The sequence below is a fragment of the Pseudonaja textilis genome, chromosome 5 (genome assembly GCF_049901715.1).
Source record: "Pseudonaja textilis isolate UNSWEBS1 chromosome 5, rPseTex1.2, whole genome shotgun sequence".
In the NCBI taxonomy this organism is placed as follows: Eukaryota; Metazoa; Chordata; class Lepidosauria; order Squamata; family Elapidae; genus Pseudonaja; species Pseudonaja textilis.
Window position 1 is genome coordinate 32,851,621 of NC_141994.1, and position 19,179 is coordinate 32,870,799.

Here is a 19,179-nt window from a genome sequence, read left to right on the forward strand (position 1 = left end):
CATTTCCTCAAGTTAATGAACTTGACCGCAAGGGGAAGAGCAAGGTAAGTGCTGGAATTGATGACAGCCTCAAAGAGACAGGATTGAGGTGCTTAAAATGTATTAATTCATGTACATAGTGGAAGGAAGGTTGGTTTGTAAAGATAGAAATGTGTGGAGTGGTATTAAATACAGCTGACGTAAACTACATCTAGCTAAATCTTCTTTTCCTTCCTTACCTTGTACCTTCAACTTCTTTTACATATTTACTTCTTTTGCTGTCTACATGACACCCCTGATGGATAATCCAGAAAAGGAATAGCTAGTAGATTTCTATATTTGTGTGCTAATCGTGAATGATCACAAAAGATTGATTAAAACCCACGCAAGACAATGTAGTGTGATTCTAGTATGCAAACATTTTGATTGTTTCTTATGAGATACTTTCTCTGGTATTTATTTTTAGTCTGGATAAAAAAAATACTAGGCAAGTATCTAACAACCTGTGCTACTACTATTACTACGCTTAGCATCTTTACTATTTTATCTTTATCACTATCTACTTTAACTTTCCAATTTATTGCTGCTACTACTACTGCTATTTATGGCTTAGTGTTCTTAAAAGTTGTGTGCTGTTTAAAAAAAGAATGGAAATAGAAACCACGTTTGTAATATCTAGTAAAAAGACAAAGACAAGAGATTTTTAAAAATGTATATTCAAAATATCTTTGTGTAAACAGTAATACTACAGTGTAGTATCTTAATACAAATCAGTTCAATATTATTAACTGTTAAACTTTTATTATAAATTAAAATTTCTTTACAAAAATTGCACATAATAGAATTGATCACTCTTGAGGTTCTGATGCACTGGCATTTGTAATAGGAACTGTACTCTTCAAGTTTTAGTCTCTGCCACAAGTCCAAAATGCTGAAAGGGATTAAGCCGTCATAGCCTCCAAGTACAAAAATCATACTGGTGGCCATGGCAGGTACTTTACTTAAGAACGGTTGTTTTTGTTTAAATCCTACAATCAAAACAAATATCTGAAACAAAAAAAAGGAGACTGGGAAACAAGGACAGGAAAATAAAAAGCAAAACAAAACAGACTAGTTGTTTTTCATGTAAACAGGGCCCTCGGTATTAACTCCAAACATAGCTCTCTCAGGCATCAGTGTGAGTGTCAAGTAAAATCAGTAATAGAACAAAAGAAAATGAAAAGGAGCAGGTTTTTAAAAAATTAATACATTTTATGTCTGTCATTGGGATGAGCTATACTTACGTACATGATGTTATGAGAGTCTGGCAGGGCCCAGAAGCAGGCCACAGTGGGCATCTTTTATCCAAGGAGGCGCCATGTTAATTGTTTCCAGGTTCAAGGAAAGCAAGCCAAAGAGACTTGAGCTGCTCAGCACGGCTCATCTGCTTTACACAAGCCTAAAGCCAGAGATCAGCCTGGAGAATCATTCAAAATGATTTTGGCATTTGAGAAGACTTAGTACTGACTGCACCCAGCGTTCAGTGATTCGTGCTTTCTGTTCTGTAAGTGTTTAAATTTAAAAGCTCATCTAGGCTGACTCCAACCTCTTGGCACTTGGAAACTAGTTTTCTCAGGTTATCAGTTTTACCTCCTTCTGATGCTTCAAATAGGAACTGCTGTAAGAGATGGGGAAGCAGACATGAGATTTAGCCAGAGCTTGAATATCACCACATCAATGGACATGGGATATGGAGAAAATTGAAATGAAACCTTAAACTGAAACATAAGGAGAAAACATTACATCTTTCCACAGGGTTGCACAAAGAGGTAACTTCTGAAAGGCTCTCTGATATAAGTGATGGACCTGTAAAGGAGAGACAAAAAACAATTTGATGTTATCACTCAGTATTTTTTCCTCATTTATCTCTACATCAAACTATCCTAATTAGTTTATCACACTAACTCTCATATATATTGGTAACTTCATTTAAAAAATACAATGTTAAATCTCACATATTTGAATTAATACAAAAACACGATTTTCGTTCTTAGAATATAACTTCTTATTGTCCTGCTTTAAAAATAAAAATTTGTGCATGAAATCCTTAAAACTATTTATCTGGGAATAAAGTTCACTAACCAGGTATAGGTAGAATTATATTTAAATGAGATGTCATAAGGTCAAAGGGAACTGAATTTAAGTCAACCCAATTAGTACGTGAAATGATTTTGGGTTGGTACAAAAAGGGTAGTAAAGAGGTGCAAATATACTGTTACTGCATCTGAGGAACAGACTGAGCCACAGGCCTTTTTTGCTCTTTCAAATGAACATAATGGATTGTTTGCAACAAAAAATAAAAAAAATTCTGCCAGAATGTACTTTGGGCACACATATGCACATCTAGCCTATCTGCTCCTGCTTCCCTTTCTTCTTTCAAGCAAGTAAACCAGGAAGAGGATAGCTTCACCTGATGTCTGAATGGTGGACTAAGGAAAAGGACTATGTAACTAATTAAGAAGTATAATTAATGTAAGTAAAAAGTGATTAATAAAAATGTTATTAATAAAACATACTGTGATTGGCCTAAAGGCCCTGGCTATTAAGTTTGGACATCAGATCAAACTATTTCACTTCTTGATTTATTTACCTGTAATATGAAAGAAGAGCAAATTAAGTCGTATTTGGTAAAACCAGAATTCATGGCTTGTTGTTATGTAAAATTTATCCAATAAGTACAATCTCTGAATACTGAAAAGCATTACAATGTTTTTTTTTCTACAAAATAAACTACCATTGCTTTTATTCCTAACAGCATTGCTTCTTCTTCTTTATTAATAGAATTTAAGCAATAGTTGAGACAAATTAAGACCCTTTGGAACTATTATTTCCAAGTTATTTCTATTTAGTGTATTTTCCTTACATACCTCTCTTTGTCCCTTTAAAAAGCATTCAGCAGCAATGGCTCTGAAGGGAAGAAATAAAAATGATTTATTTTTACTGAATACTGAGTATCTTTAAGGGAAGAACACTGGATATGGAATGAAACTATAAAATCCTGGAAAGTAATAGACTAATTCCCAATGATGATAATCTATAGTGAAGAGACAAAAAAGATCCATTTTATAAACAATCTTACATGAGCAAGACATTTCAGTTGTTCCCATTATGTACAAACACTGCAGACAATGATCAGTTCATCATCACTGGATAGTGCTATTATGATATATAAAGGGGAGGGTAGAAAGGAGGAGGAAACAGAAGTCAATAATTTGAATAGTACAACACTCCAAAGTAGCAACAAGGAAAGAAATCATTTTTCCTTACTTATAGACACAAAATATACTTACTTCTGAAATATTTTTGTATGGGGAAGCAAAGTCCTCGCTTTAATATCATGTACATTTCTAACCCAAAGAGTGTGAATTGGACTACAATGAAAAACCTTCCTAGTAGAAACTATTTTGAAGGCTATTTCAGTTTTATGAAGCAAACCTTTTAAAACAAAGTATAAACAGTATCTATCTTAACAGGTGTATGACTGTTGAATTACATTTTCCAGATGGCCAGGCATGTTGGCATATTATATGTAAACATCTTGGCTTGCAGTTTCAAAATTTGAATATTGTTTTCTTCCCAATACTGCTGAAGTAACCTGTAATTACAAAGAAGCATATGAGAAAATGTAGCAATAGCTAAATCAACATGTTAAATAAAACTTTTTTAAACTCCAGAAAAAGAAATCTCATTGCAAATACAAGTTGAGGGTTCAAATTGATATGTATTAAGTGACTGAGTTCAACCTTCTGCTCTGGGCAGAAATCTTAATCATGCAGTAGGTGATTGACCAGCCTCTGCTTAAACACTGCCGATGAAGGGGAGTTTGTAACCTCCTTCAAGTAACTGATCTATAGATAAACCACTGTTATTGCTTGACACTGTTCGGGTAAGTTCAGCGAAAACAACCAGGCTAAATTACTCTAGAAAACATGTTACTAAAACATATATTTATATACTTTTTCTTTTCTTTTGAAAGAAACTATATTAAGGCGATTAGTCGAATAAACTCTGAAGTCTTAACAGAAAATTTGATATGAAGGGAGAAATGATGAAAAGATTGGAATGAAACAATTTGACCTGGTCAGAGAGAAGTTGTCCCAATGTATCTCTAAGGGCTACTGTTTTTACTATTGGTAATTGCAGCACAACAAATAAACATTTCTATGAAGAAATTTTTAAAAAGTTTACTAAGACTTTTATTTATTAGTTATTACTAATTGGTACTAATTACTAATACTAACAGATTACTAATAGTTAACTAATAGATAACAAGCAGACCTATTCAAAAGACTGAAATCTACTAAGCATTAAATGCTGGCTGGATGAGTGCTAATGAAAACATCTCTTGAGCCATCTGCTTGCATTCATTTCTTAGATTAATGTCAGGTTCTGAATCCAATGCATAGCATTTGCTTCTTTTAGTGCCTGAACAAACTTTCAACTGTGTTTCCAAAGGTACTTTTTCCAAGAGGCAATTGGACTTTCAGCTCTTCAGAGCTGAAGAAGCTTCTTGGATGAGAGGAAAAACATCTTCAAAGAAAAACAAGAAAGTCCAGTTGCCTCTTGGAAAAAGTACCTTTGGGAAAACCATGACCTGGATGACTAAGAATCTCTTTTAATTGTGTGATTTTTAAATGAAATCAAGTTTCACCAAAATGCTCCTCTAGGTTGTCAAAAAGCCATGGGGAAAACATATTAACATTAACAGTTTGCTCTAGTTTATTTAAAGAGCCCTAAACTATTATTGCACCCAATATTTTCTTATAGTCTTGCTGGACAATATTTTTAGTTTAAGAACCATATTTATGTTTAGAGAACTAGGATGCTAAGAAGATCATTTTCACCATTCAACAAACTTTCTAAACTGCAACTCTGTATTGGCTCAGTACACTGGATTGGATGACTGGGAGGGAGGAAAAAGGAGGTGGGCTCAGAATGGAAGAGTCACAAATATTTTAAATAGTTGTCCAATTGCTTCTCCTACAGGACTGCACTGTTTTTTTTTCCGTAGCCCCCTGTCTGATCCAGCCCCTTTCAGAATCAATTTTTCGATCGTCAGCAGCTTCATGTCTCACGTAAAATTCGGTCTAGTTCAGTTTTCAGACAGTTACTATTCACAAACAGCTCATTTACCTAATTTCTTTCCAACATTCCACTGGATGTGAAAGAATAAAAATAAGCACATATAAACTTTTAGATGCTCCCAGTAATATTTCTTACTTGAATGCAAGTCCAGGATTCGAAGGCATGGTAGAACAAAACCGTTCCAAAGCTTTGGAATGCTGAGTCTTTGGAATACAACTCAGATAGAAGGAAATTACCTGAAAGGTTGATTTTGAAAACATTAGAAGCTCCCATTTATTTATTTTTAAAACCCCGTCCTCTAGTGCAGAGGTCTCCAACCTTGGCAACTTTAAGACTTGTGGGCTTCAACTCCCAGAGTTCCTCAGCTCACCCCTGCACTAGTGTAATTAGTGAGAAAATAGCATGCACACTTTTGAATTCAGAATTAAGTTGCACTGACCAATACATATCAAAATAAGATTTGGGGATATTCCATCATACACCACTGTTATCTAGTTGTTTCACAGGAAGAAGTAGCATGCCATCTAATTTCAGGCTGGCATGCATAAGCAACTGTTGCGGGTTTGTTTATTTTTAATCCTGCTTTTATTATTTTTAAAAATAATTCAAGGCAGCAAACAATACACCTTCCTGGGCCCAAATAGTGAGAGAATCAGAAATAACATAACTGAAAGGTATATGATGTTGCTGCAAAATCTGGGGGTTATTATGTTGGTTGTTGTATTATTTGCAGATTTTAATGGCAAGAACTCTGCAACTGCTGGCTTTTGATAAAGGAGGATTAAGCCAAAATGAAGTTTGTTCTATGTGATGATGGTCCAGTTGAAACAGGACTGATGCCTTTGTATTGGCTTCGGATCCCAAGGATCCAGGTGGCATTAACATTTTTCTGGACACAGTCTGAAGAGATGAGGATATGGCGGTATGGACAGTCTTCAATACCTGACCACACAAAAGTAGTCTCAGTCTTGAAGACCAACTGCATATGACTTGCTTTGTAAGGTTCTTTCCTTTCCTCCAAGCAGAATGGAGGCAAGTAATTTCCTTAGATGGTCAGCAGCTTAATACCATATTTGCTGCACCTACTAAGTGGTGCCTTCTGGGTCAATTAGTACATGACAAACAGTGAGGAGGAATAAAAAGGGGAAGATAAAATAAAAATACAAAGCAGAAAAATAATACCTAACAGAAGATGGAAAGAATAAAATAAAGGAACAAAAAGACCAAGCAAATGTCCAAGGAACTCTTGGATGTACTATTATAGCAGTGATGAAAAGAAAATAAACCAGATAGGCATCAATCTTACTAAAAGGCAAACCTTCCTAATTAATATCACAAGAGATTCTGATTCAGTTATCTTGAACCATAGGCACTATGGAAAAACTGCCACGATAACTCTCTCAATGTAAGTAACCTGAAACTATCATAATACCATTACATTTTGATAGAGGACAATAGTTATATCTTAAGGTTGAAATGAGGGGCCTTTGGTGTACTAAGTTTGGTTGTTTTCTTGTTTTCTTGCAAACATTTCATTAAGGATTGGTAAATGTCAGCACTGATGATGTTACCTAATAGGGTAATGAAATGTCTGCAAGAAAACAACCAAACTCAGAGAACACCAAGGATCCCTCATCACTACATTTCTTTCTCCATCTACCTGAAAGTGTTGATTTCACCATCAAATTTTCTCTTGCCCTCTCCCAAGCTCTGATGGGTCCTTATAATATTTTGGCTAATTGAGGATCTGAAAACTTTGCTTGTAAGGTTGCTTATATTAGGTTTGCTTTACTGTGGCTTTTGAAATATTGTACCTTGTTATGAAATTCATAGTTGGTCCAGTAATCACCAGTGCTAAATGGAATAGGGTAACGTGTTGGGACTGTAACAAGACATCTGTTCACAAGATCAGTAAAAAGCTTGAATTCTTGAACTTGATTGTTGGATTTGACAATTTTGTCATTCATGAAAACAAGGTAACTGGAAAATACAAGTAAAACTCATATTTGAATACTATTTTACTAAATATTTTATTAAATATGCTTAAAACATAGATTTTTCATAGCCTTGGGAATCCCAGGGAGAGCTTACAGGGTGGTTGTATAAGCTCAAATGATGGTTGTTCATCTGCATTCTTGGGTTTTATACGAGAGGCAAGACAGATTCCCCACCTTCCTGATGTTTTGGAAGAGTGTTAAAGACTTGGCTCTGCCAACTGGCCTGGGGCTCCAAGAGTACCATGCAACGTGGGAGTGACTGGTGAGCTGAAGGTGATTCCTCTACCTTTCAATGTTTAAGTTTATTTGATATATAAATAAATATGCTAGCTAAATAAATAGTAAATGTCTCATCATTTATACTTACTCCATCCAAATCTGCTGAACTATTTCTTCTTGCATGACTGCTCCCAGTGCTGCCTCAAATGCATCTGTTGCTTCCACAGAACTTCCATGAAGAGACTGGTAGAAACTATATAAAAAGAAATGTCTTTGTAACTAAATACATACTCTTTTTGCTAAAAGAAAAGGACAATGGAGGAAGCTGACATTTAGAACCAAAAACTGTCAAAATATGCTTTCGTTTGCACACAACACTAAACTGGTTTGTAAAGATTTGTAAAGAACTCAAGCAAAGTTCTGAGCTCATTTTCTTCACCTCTCAAAACACTGCATAGCAGAATAAAAACTCCGCTTGCATTTATTTTGTTGTTTACTAGTACTTTTTATATAAAATATTCTATTTTAACACAATCTGAACTCCCAAATAAAATTTGAGGCATTGATTAGAATTTTGAAATACTAAAACAGGATTAATGAAAAATCAAAGTTGATTTTTTCCCTAGCTATGCTGGCAAAGGAATAGTAAACTCATTCTTATATACATAAATCAAAACTGTATTTCAATTTTTAAAAGTTAGCATGCAATAGACAAGCACACCAGTCTTAAGACATAATGATTAAATTCAAAACCAAGAGGCAAAATTTATATTTCTATTAATACTTTCAAAACAAATGCTGCTGTCAAAATATAGAGGTTATACTCAACAGGAGAATAAGCCAAAAAGGAGAAGATTCATTTGGAAAAAGTATTCACAAGGTACAATTTCCAGAGTATACATTCTTATATTCCTTCCCTTTTGATGACACTAATGAAATGAAGAAAAAAGGCTTCTTTTAACCAAGGCAGCTTTTATTTTTAAATGTGGTGGGGAAGTACTTTAATTATTTGGTTGCACCATCATGATAACTTTTAAAATCCTTTATATAGACATTGATATGGAAGATTTTGATCTTTGTTCTCTTTTAATACCCAAAATTCATACTTGAATTCTGAACTTTTTATTAAAAAGTATGTACTTTTCCTCAGGTAGAATTTAGGATGGGGGGGGGGACGGGGGGACGGGACTAAGACATTCCCATCGTTCTGAATTTTTCCATCCTTACCTCCTAACACTAACTTATAAACTGAAATTCAGAAGGATACTACACAAGGGCATGATACAAAAAAACTCATATCATAGGGGAAAGTTGCATTCATCAAGTGTGATGAATATACAAGGAACAGAAAGGCTGCTCTTCAAGAATTGGTTCAGTATAAGGCTCCCTATACAAACTGTATTAGCATTAAAACAAACAATCTCACCAGTATATCTGCCACAGGTAAGGAATCTGCTGGTTTAAAACATCTTCCATAAAATTTCCCTTATACAAGGGTGGTGTAAATTCAATTGGCATTGGAAAATTCAAAAAATACCTACAACAAAAATCTGCTTTTAGTATGAAAATGTTTACTATGTAGAACATAACAGAAACTTTTAAACACATAGCAAGAATCAAAGCCCAAATGTTAGCTATTAAGTAGGAATCAAATTAGTTTCTACAACAAACATATAACTGCAAATTATGGCAGGCGCAATATTTTCCCATCCACTAGCACAATAGTATATTTAGAAGTTGCATAGAATTTTAATTAATAAGAGGAATTGTAAGTATCAATACACTAATGAAAGGACATACAAAACCTAAAAGGTGGCAGCTGCTAGGGGTTATTTCAGAAGTGAAGGAGTAGGAGAAATTCATTTTAACATTTACATTATTATTTTCTTCAGTTCATCAAACTAACTTGACTACTCAGCCAGGATTTTCAACTAAGAAAAATAATAGCTTCTCAGAGTAACTGAGTAATTCCAGCACTGCTTTTAGTAACAGTGACTTGAATTTAAACTGACAAAAACAGAAAGAGTACCAGAAGTGACTATGTTCCAATAAAAACTGATTGATGTTAGAGAAGAAATTATTCTAAGCAAGACCTAGTATAATGGATTATAATAATGCATGAACAGTGATTTGTGTGCAGGAATAAAATAGTCGATATAATATTGACACAAGTATGAAGACAAAATGTATTAGTAACCAAATAAGAACCTAAATGCATGAAGCACCAATTAAATTTGTGAAATCCTTTCATTAAACAGTAGACAAATGGAAATAATTGATTTTCTTGAAAATACAGTATGTTTACTAGATAGGAACTTGACAATGTATGACTAGAATTTCTATAAATACATGTATGCTACAATTTCTATATCAAAAATTAAGGTAATTCATTGTAGAAAAAAACAGCAGCCAGGCTTACCGTAATAAATCTACAGGATGACTTTCTTGAGGAACATACTCAAAAAATGCAGCAACAAAGGCTTGCAACAATGCAGGAATACTATCTGATCTATTCTGTCATAAAAGAATTAAATCTGATGTTAGCTTACATTATAGAATATCTAGTACAACTCAGCATTATGTAAAAACAGTTCAATGATTTTTGAAACTAAATCAATTAAACAAGCTGTTATATAGAAATATTAAAAGTAAAATTTTAATAATTATATAAAAGCAGAAAAAGAGGGCACCTGAATAGTCAGAGATTACTCAGGAACAACAACAGAAGACCAAATTAACCTTTTGTAATTTATATATAAAGAATACAAAAGACCTTTTCATGTATAAAACAGAGTATGAAAAATCCATCTGGTATGTTGTACCTTTGTCACCAAGTTCTACATCATCTACCCAATAAACCAGAACATTCAGATTCGTATCTCAATCTTGTAACATGTAAACCACTGATTTGGATATTTTTATTCTGTTCTACAGCAATATATCTCATCTATATCTCATGATAAAGTTGCCATTTTGCACTGGAGAAACTGTAATAAATAATAAATCAAATACGAAACAAGTTGTTTTACCTGCATCATGAAAAAATTGCACATAAAGTAAAAAACCTGGGCATTCTGAGGATTCTTCTCAAATGCTGAGAGCCACACATCACAAGCTCTTTCAATCTCTCCTGTTCTCAAATACAAATCAACTAGAGTCTTCAAAAGTTGACAGTCAAAAGGATTTAATTTCAGAAGTGATTTACTCAGTTCAATAGCAGCTTCCCACCTTGAATGAAATCAGTGAAGTTTTCCATGAATATCTTCGTAGATTATTTAAAATATTAAAAGAATGAAATACAAAAGCCTTATACAATTTTTTAGAAGTCCTCTACTCTTATGGCAGCACTCAACTAATATTCCTCTATCTAAAAACACTAAGGCTTGGGTCTGATTATTATTATACAGGAAACTATTAGGAAAACTAAGAGCTGCAGAACTGAAACTTCCCAGAAAGCAATGTCAAGTCCTATATGAGGTGCTGCATAATACTGCCAAGAAAATCTTTTGGCCACACCTAAAGTCAGCAGGAGCTGATGTCAACTGACCTGGCCGAGGCCATTTTGAGGCTTCAGTGTTGCCACACTGGAACTGAGGGATAGGGAAGGGGAAATAGAGATAGTTGGGGTTGTAGTCAAAACACTTTGTCCTAGGAACCAAGGACATTCCCACAGGTAGCTGGAGAGAGGAGCAATGTCACCAGGCAACCGAACAGGACCTTGATTGGACCTTGATTGAGAGATTGTTTGGGGAAGGGGAAAAACTTTTCTTTTTAAATTTAATTTTAATATTCAGAGTCGGATTTCACCAGCCTGTGCCATATTGCTATGTTTAATAAAACTATTTTTGAGGAACCTGCTTGCCTCAGAGTTCCATTTGCTATGGGTGCATTACTTGGAATCCTGACAGCTGAACTAGATTCAAATTTGTCAAAAGAAACATGAACCTTACAGCTCCTTAAGAGTCCTTATGGCTGTGAGCTTGGCCACCTGCTCTTCAGATCATTCCCTTGCCTTGTTTAAGGACTTTGGGGAGGGAGCAGATTGCGTGAATGGGGTAGAAGGGGGGGGCTTGTTCCTTCACATCTTCGCCTCTTCAATAAGCCATTGCTCATTCAGTACCTACCATCAATTTTTAAGGAAGCTGGTTGATAAGGTTATTGTGCAGTAGCTTCAGTGGACCCTGGACAAAGTAGATGGTTTTGATGCCTTTTGGTTAGGATTCAGGCATGGGTATGGTTCAGAAGTGGCATTGGTCATGTTTTTAGATTATTTCTGTTGGGGATGAGATGGGGGTTGTGCAACTAGGATCTAGGGCAACTGTGGCTATCTTGCCATGGCCAACACACTGTGGGACAACTTGATGTGGCCAACTCACTGCATGAAAATTCCATGTGGGATAAATCAACACAATTAACGTTATCTATCATACATTCTTTGACATTATTTTCATTTTTGTGAATAGAAATGTCAAAGAAACATGGCAGATAATATTTATCATGTTGAGTTATCCCATGTGGAATTGTCCCACAGCATGTTGTCCCATGACGAGTTGGCTGTGGCAAGTTGCCCCATTCTGATGCAACCACTGATGCCCTGTTTGATACCATCAACCGTTTCTCTTTCACAATTGGCTCTGTGGATGGGGCAGGAAGCATTGTATTGTGTTGATCTGCCTTTCTTTAGGATCAATATCCTGTGGGGGAACAGATCTCGGATGCTACTATTCAACATCTACATGAAGCTGCTGGGTGAGCTCATCCACTACCATGGGGTGAGGTATCATCTGTATGCTAATGATACTCAATTATGTATTTCATCACCTGGTGAATTAAGTAATGCTGTTGATATCTTATTCTGGTGTCTGGAAGCTGAAGGGATCTGGAGGAGTAATGATAGGCTTCAGCTGAAGCCTAGCAAAACTGAGCGACTTGGAGTGTTGGGACCTTCCATTTCTGGGACTATGTCCTTGAAGAGTATCCAAAAGCTTTAGTTGGTACAGAATGCAGCAGTATGGGAAATTAAGTGTATTGTTGGAACATTATATTTCTTCTCTTTCAGCTGCACTGGTTTCCAGTTTGCTTCCAGGTGCAATTCAAGATGTTGGTTTCTATCTTCAAAGCCTTTCCTGGCATGGGTGTCAGGCCCAGAACTTAGAATGACACGTAGTAATTCTTCCAAACTGAATTCTTTATTGTTTCACATCTACAGATAATATACTGGTAGACTGAGGACTTTACTATCTGCATTTTCAACATATTATGTGAACTATTAGGGAATGGCTGTTCTTTACCCTTTTTTTCCTCAGACATGATCTCTGGGCTGAGTTACCTATTACTCTCCTGAAATGCACCCTGGAGATCTAATTCCTCATTACATTTCATCACATTGCGCCGGGTTATTTGAGGGACTGCCTCTTCCCATCCCAATTATATCTAACTGTCCCCTCAGATCCAACAGAAGAATTGCAGATGCTGTATATCCCATCTGCTAATTACATTTGGCGGGACCCTGGAGGCAGACCATTTCTGCCATAGTGCCCATAGGTTGGGTCCAACCCTGTTAATTTTGTCATCAGGTGGGAGCTGAGCTCTTGGTGAGTAGTTGCTGAGGTGGCTTTACTGCTGTTAGTATCTGTCACTCTCTTTGCCTCTTAAAAATTTAATATTTTTAATGCTTTTTATATTGCTTTTAAATATTTTTTATTTTGAGTTACTCAGAGACATATTCTTATGAGACGGGCAGTATATATAATAAAACTCTTTTTAGTCTTCTAATATAAGTGATATTAGGATAGAAACAGCTAGTCCTAGAATATAAAAGTTTTTCAACAACAACAAACCTTTCTAACAGCTGCTGCAAAATAATCATGTTTCTGTACAAGGGAAGGCAAAAAATTCTTTTCTCAGTGAAGGCATCCTCACTAGTACATGATTGGATGGCATCTAAAATAATTCAGAAACAAAACAAAAATTACACACTTAGAAATATAAAATTTTGTCACTGAATACATATATGTACCGTGTTTCTCCAACAATACGCCCCCCCATAGGAAGACCCAGCATGTTTTCTAGGCATAAAATGAAATTAAGCCCCTCCCCCCAAATTTAGGCCTATTTTAAAACATGCAAAATTGGGGGAGAAGGCGGGGGGGTGGGGGGAACTTGCCATTAGCAGCACCCTGCAGGCAGCTATGCCTTGCCATCAGCCACTCCTAACAGCCGATCATGGCGGAGCGCGGAGGGTTCCCTACCAGGTCTGCAGCAAAGGCGCTTGGCGCTTGGTAGGGGTAGGGAACCCTCCACGCTCCACCATGATTGGCCATTAGGAGTGGCTGGTGGAGAGGCGTAGCTGCCAGCGGGGTGCCCTAGGCGAGGGTGCGCAGAGGGGGAAGAAATTAATTCACCCCCGAAAAGACATCCTAGCCATTTTTTCGGGATTCAAAAAAACCCAAAGATCCAGCCTTATTATATGAGTAACACAGTAACTGCCATTCACATCCATGGAAAAAGAACATCTACATGCAGATCTCAAAATTACTTTGATTACTTACATTTATAATCTGAATATATAAGATGAGGAACAAAAATTATTATGTTAAATCATGCACTTATCACAACTCATTCACGTAATGTTTTTTAAAGTTACAGAATTACAATCCTATGATCCCTAGGAGTGTCTCCTAGGAAAATAGGATATACCAAGTATCTACTTATAAGAAAGAGAGGTTTTCTCAAAAAGTGAGAGATCTGAGTTTAAAACATCCTCCCAGCTGTCATGGAAATTTAGGAGATTAGTATTTTTCCTATTGTTGCAACTCCAACATTAGGGATGAAAAAGGAGCTCACAAAGAAAAAGTATACCTGAGGAACTAGCTCAGCTCTGAATCTATCACAGATTAATTCTATTTCATTGAATACTTGAAACACTCTGGAACTTTATTCATACACTTGCTTGCTATTTCATTTAAACAAACAGGAGAGTATACACAACTTAGCAGGATTTTCGATAAACTATCCTATCAATCTATAGACCTTCACATTCCATGCTTTTCCTCTCCTCCCCGCTCCCAAATATAATGCATTATATAGCCTGTGGATTCAGAATTGTTAATAGTAAATAATGGAAATACATCTGTTATGGTCAAGATATCATTACAACCCAGGGATGGGGAACTATGACCTTTTTATGACTTGTGGAGTTCAACTCCCAGAATTCCTGAGGAAGCCATTATTCTACTATTATTTACTACACTCAACTTTAGTACAATCTTCAATAATAGCTGTATAAAATTGATGTTTATAAACCAATTGAGTAAGATTACAGTGGTGCTCTCCAGTTTTATTGAGACTTCAATTCCCAGAGTGTTCTAGAGAAGGGGTGGTTTGCAGTGATGGCTTTCTAGAACAATATTTATGTTATTTATGCCTAATTAGAAAGAAGCCTCATGAAGATATATTTACTCTAAATTAACGTATGAAGGACTAAAATCAATGCTTGATAATCAGTAGTAGCACACTGTATAAAATTACAGTATACACACTATTAAATATTACTTAAATAATTAAACCAATTACCTTCAAACAAAGCTAACAGAGTATCAGGATTAGCTTTAACATCTTCCACTGTTTTCCAAGGTATCAAAAAGGATTCCTTTTTCATTAGTTTTGTAGGGTTGCTATTGGCAGGATCATAGAATTTAACTGGAAGATCTCCAAATTCAATCAAATGTATGTACGATAGCCAAGCTAAGCAACGGTCACTTACAGTCAGATGTTGCACTATGATCTTATCACTTTCTGACTTCAGAGCATTCTGTGAAACAGAAAAGATTATAAGCTTAAACTTAACTATTTGTCATGCCTCCCTCACAGGAGGTCTCATCATGGAGAAGACTGAACCTTCATATTTGGAAGGTTCCATCTCCTGGAACAGATGGCTCTACAAATCATAAACCTCGAAACTAGGTCTTCTAAAGGCACTTTTTCAGATCTAGACTTTTTAGAGAATAAGAATTACCTAGATCAAAAGGCATAATTTCAACCAAGATGCAGATCTACCTGAAAATAAAAGCTGACGTGTGAGACATCTTAGGAAGGCAGGCAGGCCACAGGAATAAGAACTGGGATTGCTGTATGCTGATTTTTTGATCCTACTTTGCATTCTGAACTATTAGATTATTACCATAATTTTAAAGGGACCAATCATTCTTTTGACTTTTGTGTCACTTTGTCAAAGATGACTGGTGAACAAACAAGGATTCCTCTTTCTTTTCACATTATTTGATAAAAATTTAAATGTTCCCATGGCTGCTCTTTTTTTCTATTTTTTTATTCAAAGCATGCACTAGCCTCTGCAAGATGTGTCAAACTATCAATAAACTAATTATTTGGATGAAATTATAATATTAGAATATAAATAAGTACCTGAAATAATGCAATGGCATTTTGATGCTTTCCAGTAAAGAGGCTTAAGTGAACTCTATACAGCAACATCTCTAGCAATTGAAAGGACCAAATATCCACATTCTCCTCACTCTTTGGAGCTTTCATCAGGAATTGTAGCATTCTTCCACATACATAATCCTTTCCATCAAATGAGTTTTCAAGACTTAGAAACTGAACAATTGTTGGGAGAAAACATTCACTCTTAACCATAAGAATCACTTTGGCTTATAATGTAAAATTACACAAGATTTCAAAAGATAGATAAGCTCTTAAATTTATTCAGGTTATTTCTGAGACTTTCTGTCCCCAACTGTGTATGCTCTGGGTCCTTTCACAATACAGTACCATCTAATTGGACCCAGAAACACGATATCTCTGTCATGGCACATGCCCTACGAAATAGCATCTTTTCTGAGATTCAGGAACCCCTGACCATATTAGCCTTCCAAAATACTCAGAACATTTGGTTTTTCCATCAGGACCAGATTATTAATAGAGTGTTTGATATAATTCTTCAGTGTCCAAATTTTCATATCAGATATAAAAAAAATCTAATAAGTAATGTTTAATGTTTGAATAGGGAAAATATTTTTGTACTAATCAAAGGACTTCTACTAAAGAGTTTTTAAACATGTATCAGTCAACTATATCAATATATTTCAAAAATACCCTACGGTAACTTTTCATGCACATCCCCAGGACCACTTTTCCCTAAGGACATCTACCTGTCCTATCAAATTAGATAGGGTTGACAGGCTCTTAGTCCCTGCCCTTAAATACTGCCGCCTTGGAGTAGAATAGAATGAGATGGAAGGGACCTTGGAGGTCTTCTAGTCCAGCCGCTGCTCAAGCAGGAGAATCTATGAGGAGAAAGCATGCTTTTTCTGGAACAGCCCCTGCCCTATGGAACATACTTCCCCTGATGTTTGGTAGGTCTCTACCCTTCTTAGCCTTCTGAAAAGCACCAGAGACCTGGCTTTTCCCCCCAAGCACTGGGACAGGAGAGGTAACTGCATGTTGGAAGTCTGACCTGGCAGCCAAGTTTTATTTCTAATGCTTATGGTTTTAATCATTTTAATTTGGGTTTTATGCCATTTTAATTCTTGATTGGGAGATACTCAGATCTTGGTATAAGACAGGGATGGATATATGAATGTTTTAAACAAATAAAATATGACTTACTGTCCACCAAATCTTATAAGTAGGAGCATATTCCACTGCTGTCTCACACATTTCCTGCACTTCTTCTTTAAGCCCTCTTTTTGAAAACAGCTTGAGATAATGACACCAGATTTCAGAATTGTCTTTGTTATTTTCTAGTGCTCGGGCTAAAACATTTAAAGCTGAATCCAAGCATTCAGCAGATGATCTTTGGGAAATGGGAAACAAGAAAATATTTTAACAATTTGTAGAGAGGCAGCCATTTTGGTATGTTGTTGAAAAAATTGTAGTACCTTACATTAACAGATTTATCATGACATAAACTTTATTGCATTACAGCATTTGCAACTAAGATTTGCGGTCAGCTAACGTTCCCAGAGTATTTGCCAGTTAATTTTCTGAAATAATTAAATCTTCTCATGAAAGTGGTTCCTCAATTATCATTATCATTTAAACAAATATTTCCTATTTTATCCAAATACATTTTTAAAAAAAGCGAAAGAGAAATATTTTATTTCCATATAACCTTTGAAACCACTGAATTATGCAATCCATTTTTTTTAGCAAACAAGCCTTTTTACTACAAAGCACTGAAAATAAACAAACGTTATCTTAGAATATACCAATGTTTTATTACCTTTACACTGGATTTATAACACAGCAATACAGCAAATCGTTTTTCAATTGCTTTTAAACAATAGCCTACTTGTCTTTTGAGCAACGACACAAAGGACTGAGAAGCCATTAAGGGAGCATAGGTGAGAAGATACTGAGCAAAAGTGCAACTGACTGATCTGCACAGTAAGAATTACTTACCCTTCATTTTGATTCAGGTACTTATAAGCAAGTTTGATCCAAAGCTGAACATTAGAAGGATTCTCAAGTACACTTGCTTCCAAGTTTGAAATGTCATCAGTCTCACTGGTAAAATACCTCACATCATCTGGAGTCACAACAGCATCCAGAGCAGGAACACTTGTTTTGTTTTCTACCGGAGGAGCTAGAAATAAAAGTAATAATTTTTCCCCATGACTATCACAATATCCATGATTGAAATTATTCCTAATTTTAACTACAGGTACTCTCTGACTTACAACAGTTCATTTAATGACCATTCAGTTACAATGCCACTGAAAAAAGTGACTTACGACAGTTGCAGCATTCCCATGGTCACATGATCAAAATTCAGATGCTTGGCAATTGATTCATATTTATGACAGTTGCAATGTCCTGGGGTCCTGTGATCTGCTTTTGTGACCTTTTGACAAGCAGTCAATGGGGAAGCCAGATTCACTTAACAACCATGTTACTAATTTAGCAACTGCAATGATTCACTTAACTGTGGCAAGTAAAGTTGTAAAGTGGACAAAACTCACTTAACAAATATCTCACTTAGCAACAAATTTGGGGCTCAGTTGGGGTCCTAAGTCAAGGACTACTTGTATTTCAGCAAGGTAGGCTGGCATGAGCAGCTGGCCTGCCTTCTAAGTTAAAATGAGCTATGAAGGAGGAGAGGCATGTTTAAGTTCCATAACAAAAGAAACTGAAAAATGTATTTTCCCAGAAAACTGATTTACTTTGGAAAGAAAGTCAGAGCGCTAAATATGGGAAACAACAATATTAGTCTGTTTTACTAAAAATCTGACAAAATAGATCTATTTGGTTTTTCTACGGCTGTTAACAATTGTTGAATAATTGTCATTAATACAACAAGGATTCTCCCAGAACTGAAGCAATTATGTATTCTCTGCATCAATCTCTTGTTTTGATCTTCCAAGTTGTTTTCTTACATTAAAATTCATATATAATTATGAAGTAAATTTAAGCATAAGTCAAATAACCATGTGAAGCATAAATATTTTTATAAATAATTTTTGGATGGCTGTTTTCTGTTATTACCATATTTAATGGGGCCAGAAGAGAGCTCCTCTTCATTGCTACTATCACTGTCTGGTGTTTTTTTCAAGTACTTTACTCTCCATTTCCTTTCGTCTTTCCAGGTTGTAAATGGAGGGGCTGTCAGTGAAAAGACAAAGAAGAAAGGTTTGAAAAACTGGGTTTTTAAAAGAAACTCAAGAAAAGGCAAAATGCATTTTAAAACACTTTAACCGTTGATATTGTTAAAAGTTACTTACTATGGCCCTTGCTTTCATTGACATTGCTAACAAGAAGAACAGCAATCTGATCCATTGCCATGCGATCTTTATTTACCCCGAACAGCTTTTCTATGTATTTTTCTGAAACAAGATGACAA

The 19,179-nt window shown here is 35.6% G+C and overlaps 1 protein-coding gene across 1 annotated transcript in view; it reads right to left on the minus strand.

Moving 5' to 3' along the window:
- Positions 1–677: 677 nt before the first annotated feature.
- The window catches only part of ZFC3H1 (zinc finger C3H1-type containing), a 43,899-nt gene continuing 25,397 nt past the window's right edge, over positions 678–19,179 (minus strand). Inside the window, exons 19-35 of the mRNA XM_026699489.2 lie at positions 19,061–19,162; positions 18,825–18,941; positions 17,742–17,925; positions 16,947–17,133; positions 15,744–15,935; positions 14,895–15,132; positions 13,160–13,262; positions 10,349–10,547; positions 9,739–9,833; positions 8,746–8,856; positions 7,468–7,572; positions 6,918–7,083; positions 5,239–5,339; positions 3,512–3,613; positions 2,886–2,925; positions 1,762–1,824; positions 678–1,636 (exon numbers count right to left, since the gene is read on the minus strand). Coding sequence (XP_026555274.1) covers positions 1,499–1,636; positions 1,762–1,824; positions 2,886–2,925; positions 3,512–3,613; positions 5,239–5,339; positions 6,918–7,083; positions 7,468–7,572; positions 8,746–8,856; positions 9,739–9,833; positions 10,349–10,547; positions 13,160–13,262; positions 14,895–15,132; positions 15,744–15,935; positions 16,947–17,133; positions 17,742–17,925; positions 18,825–18,941; positions 19,061–19,162 — 2,243 coding nt within the window. The 3' untranslated portion in view covers positions 678–1,498. The remainder of the gene's footprint in view (positions 1,637–1,761; positions 1,825–2,885; positions 2,926–3,511; positions 3,614–5,238; positions 5,340–6,917; positions 7,084–7,467; positions 7,573–8,745; positions 8,857–9,738; positions 9,834–10,348; positions 10,548–13,159; positions 13,263–14,894; positions 15,133–15,743; positions 15,936–16,946; positions 17,134–17,741; positions 17,926–18,824; positions 18,942–19,060; positions 19,163–19,179) is intronic.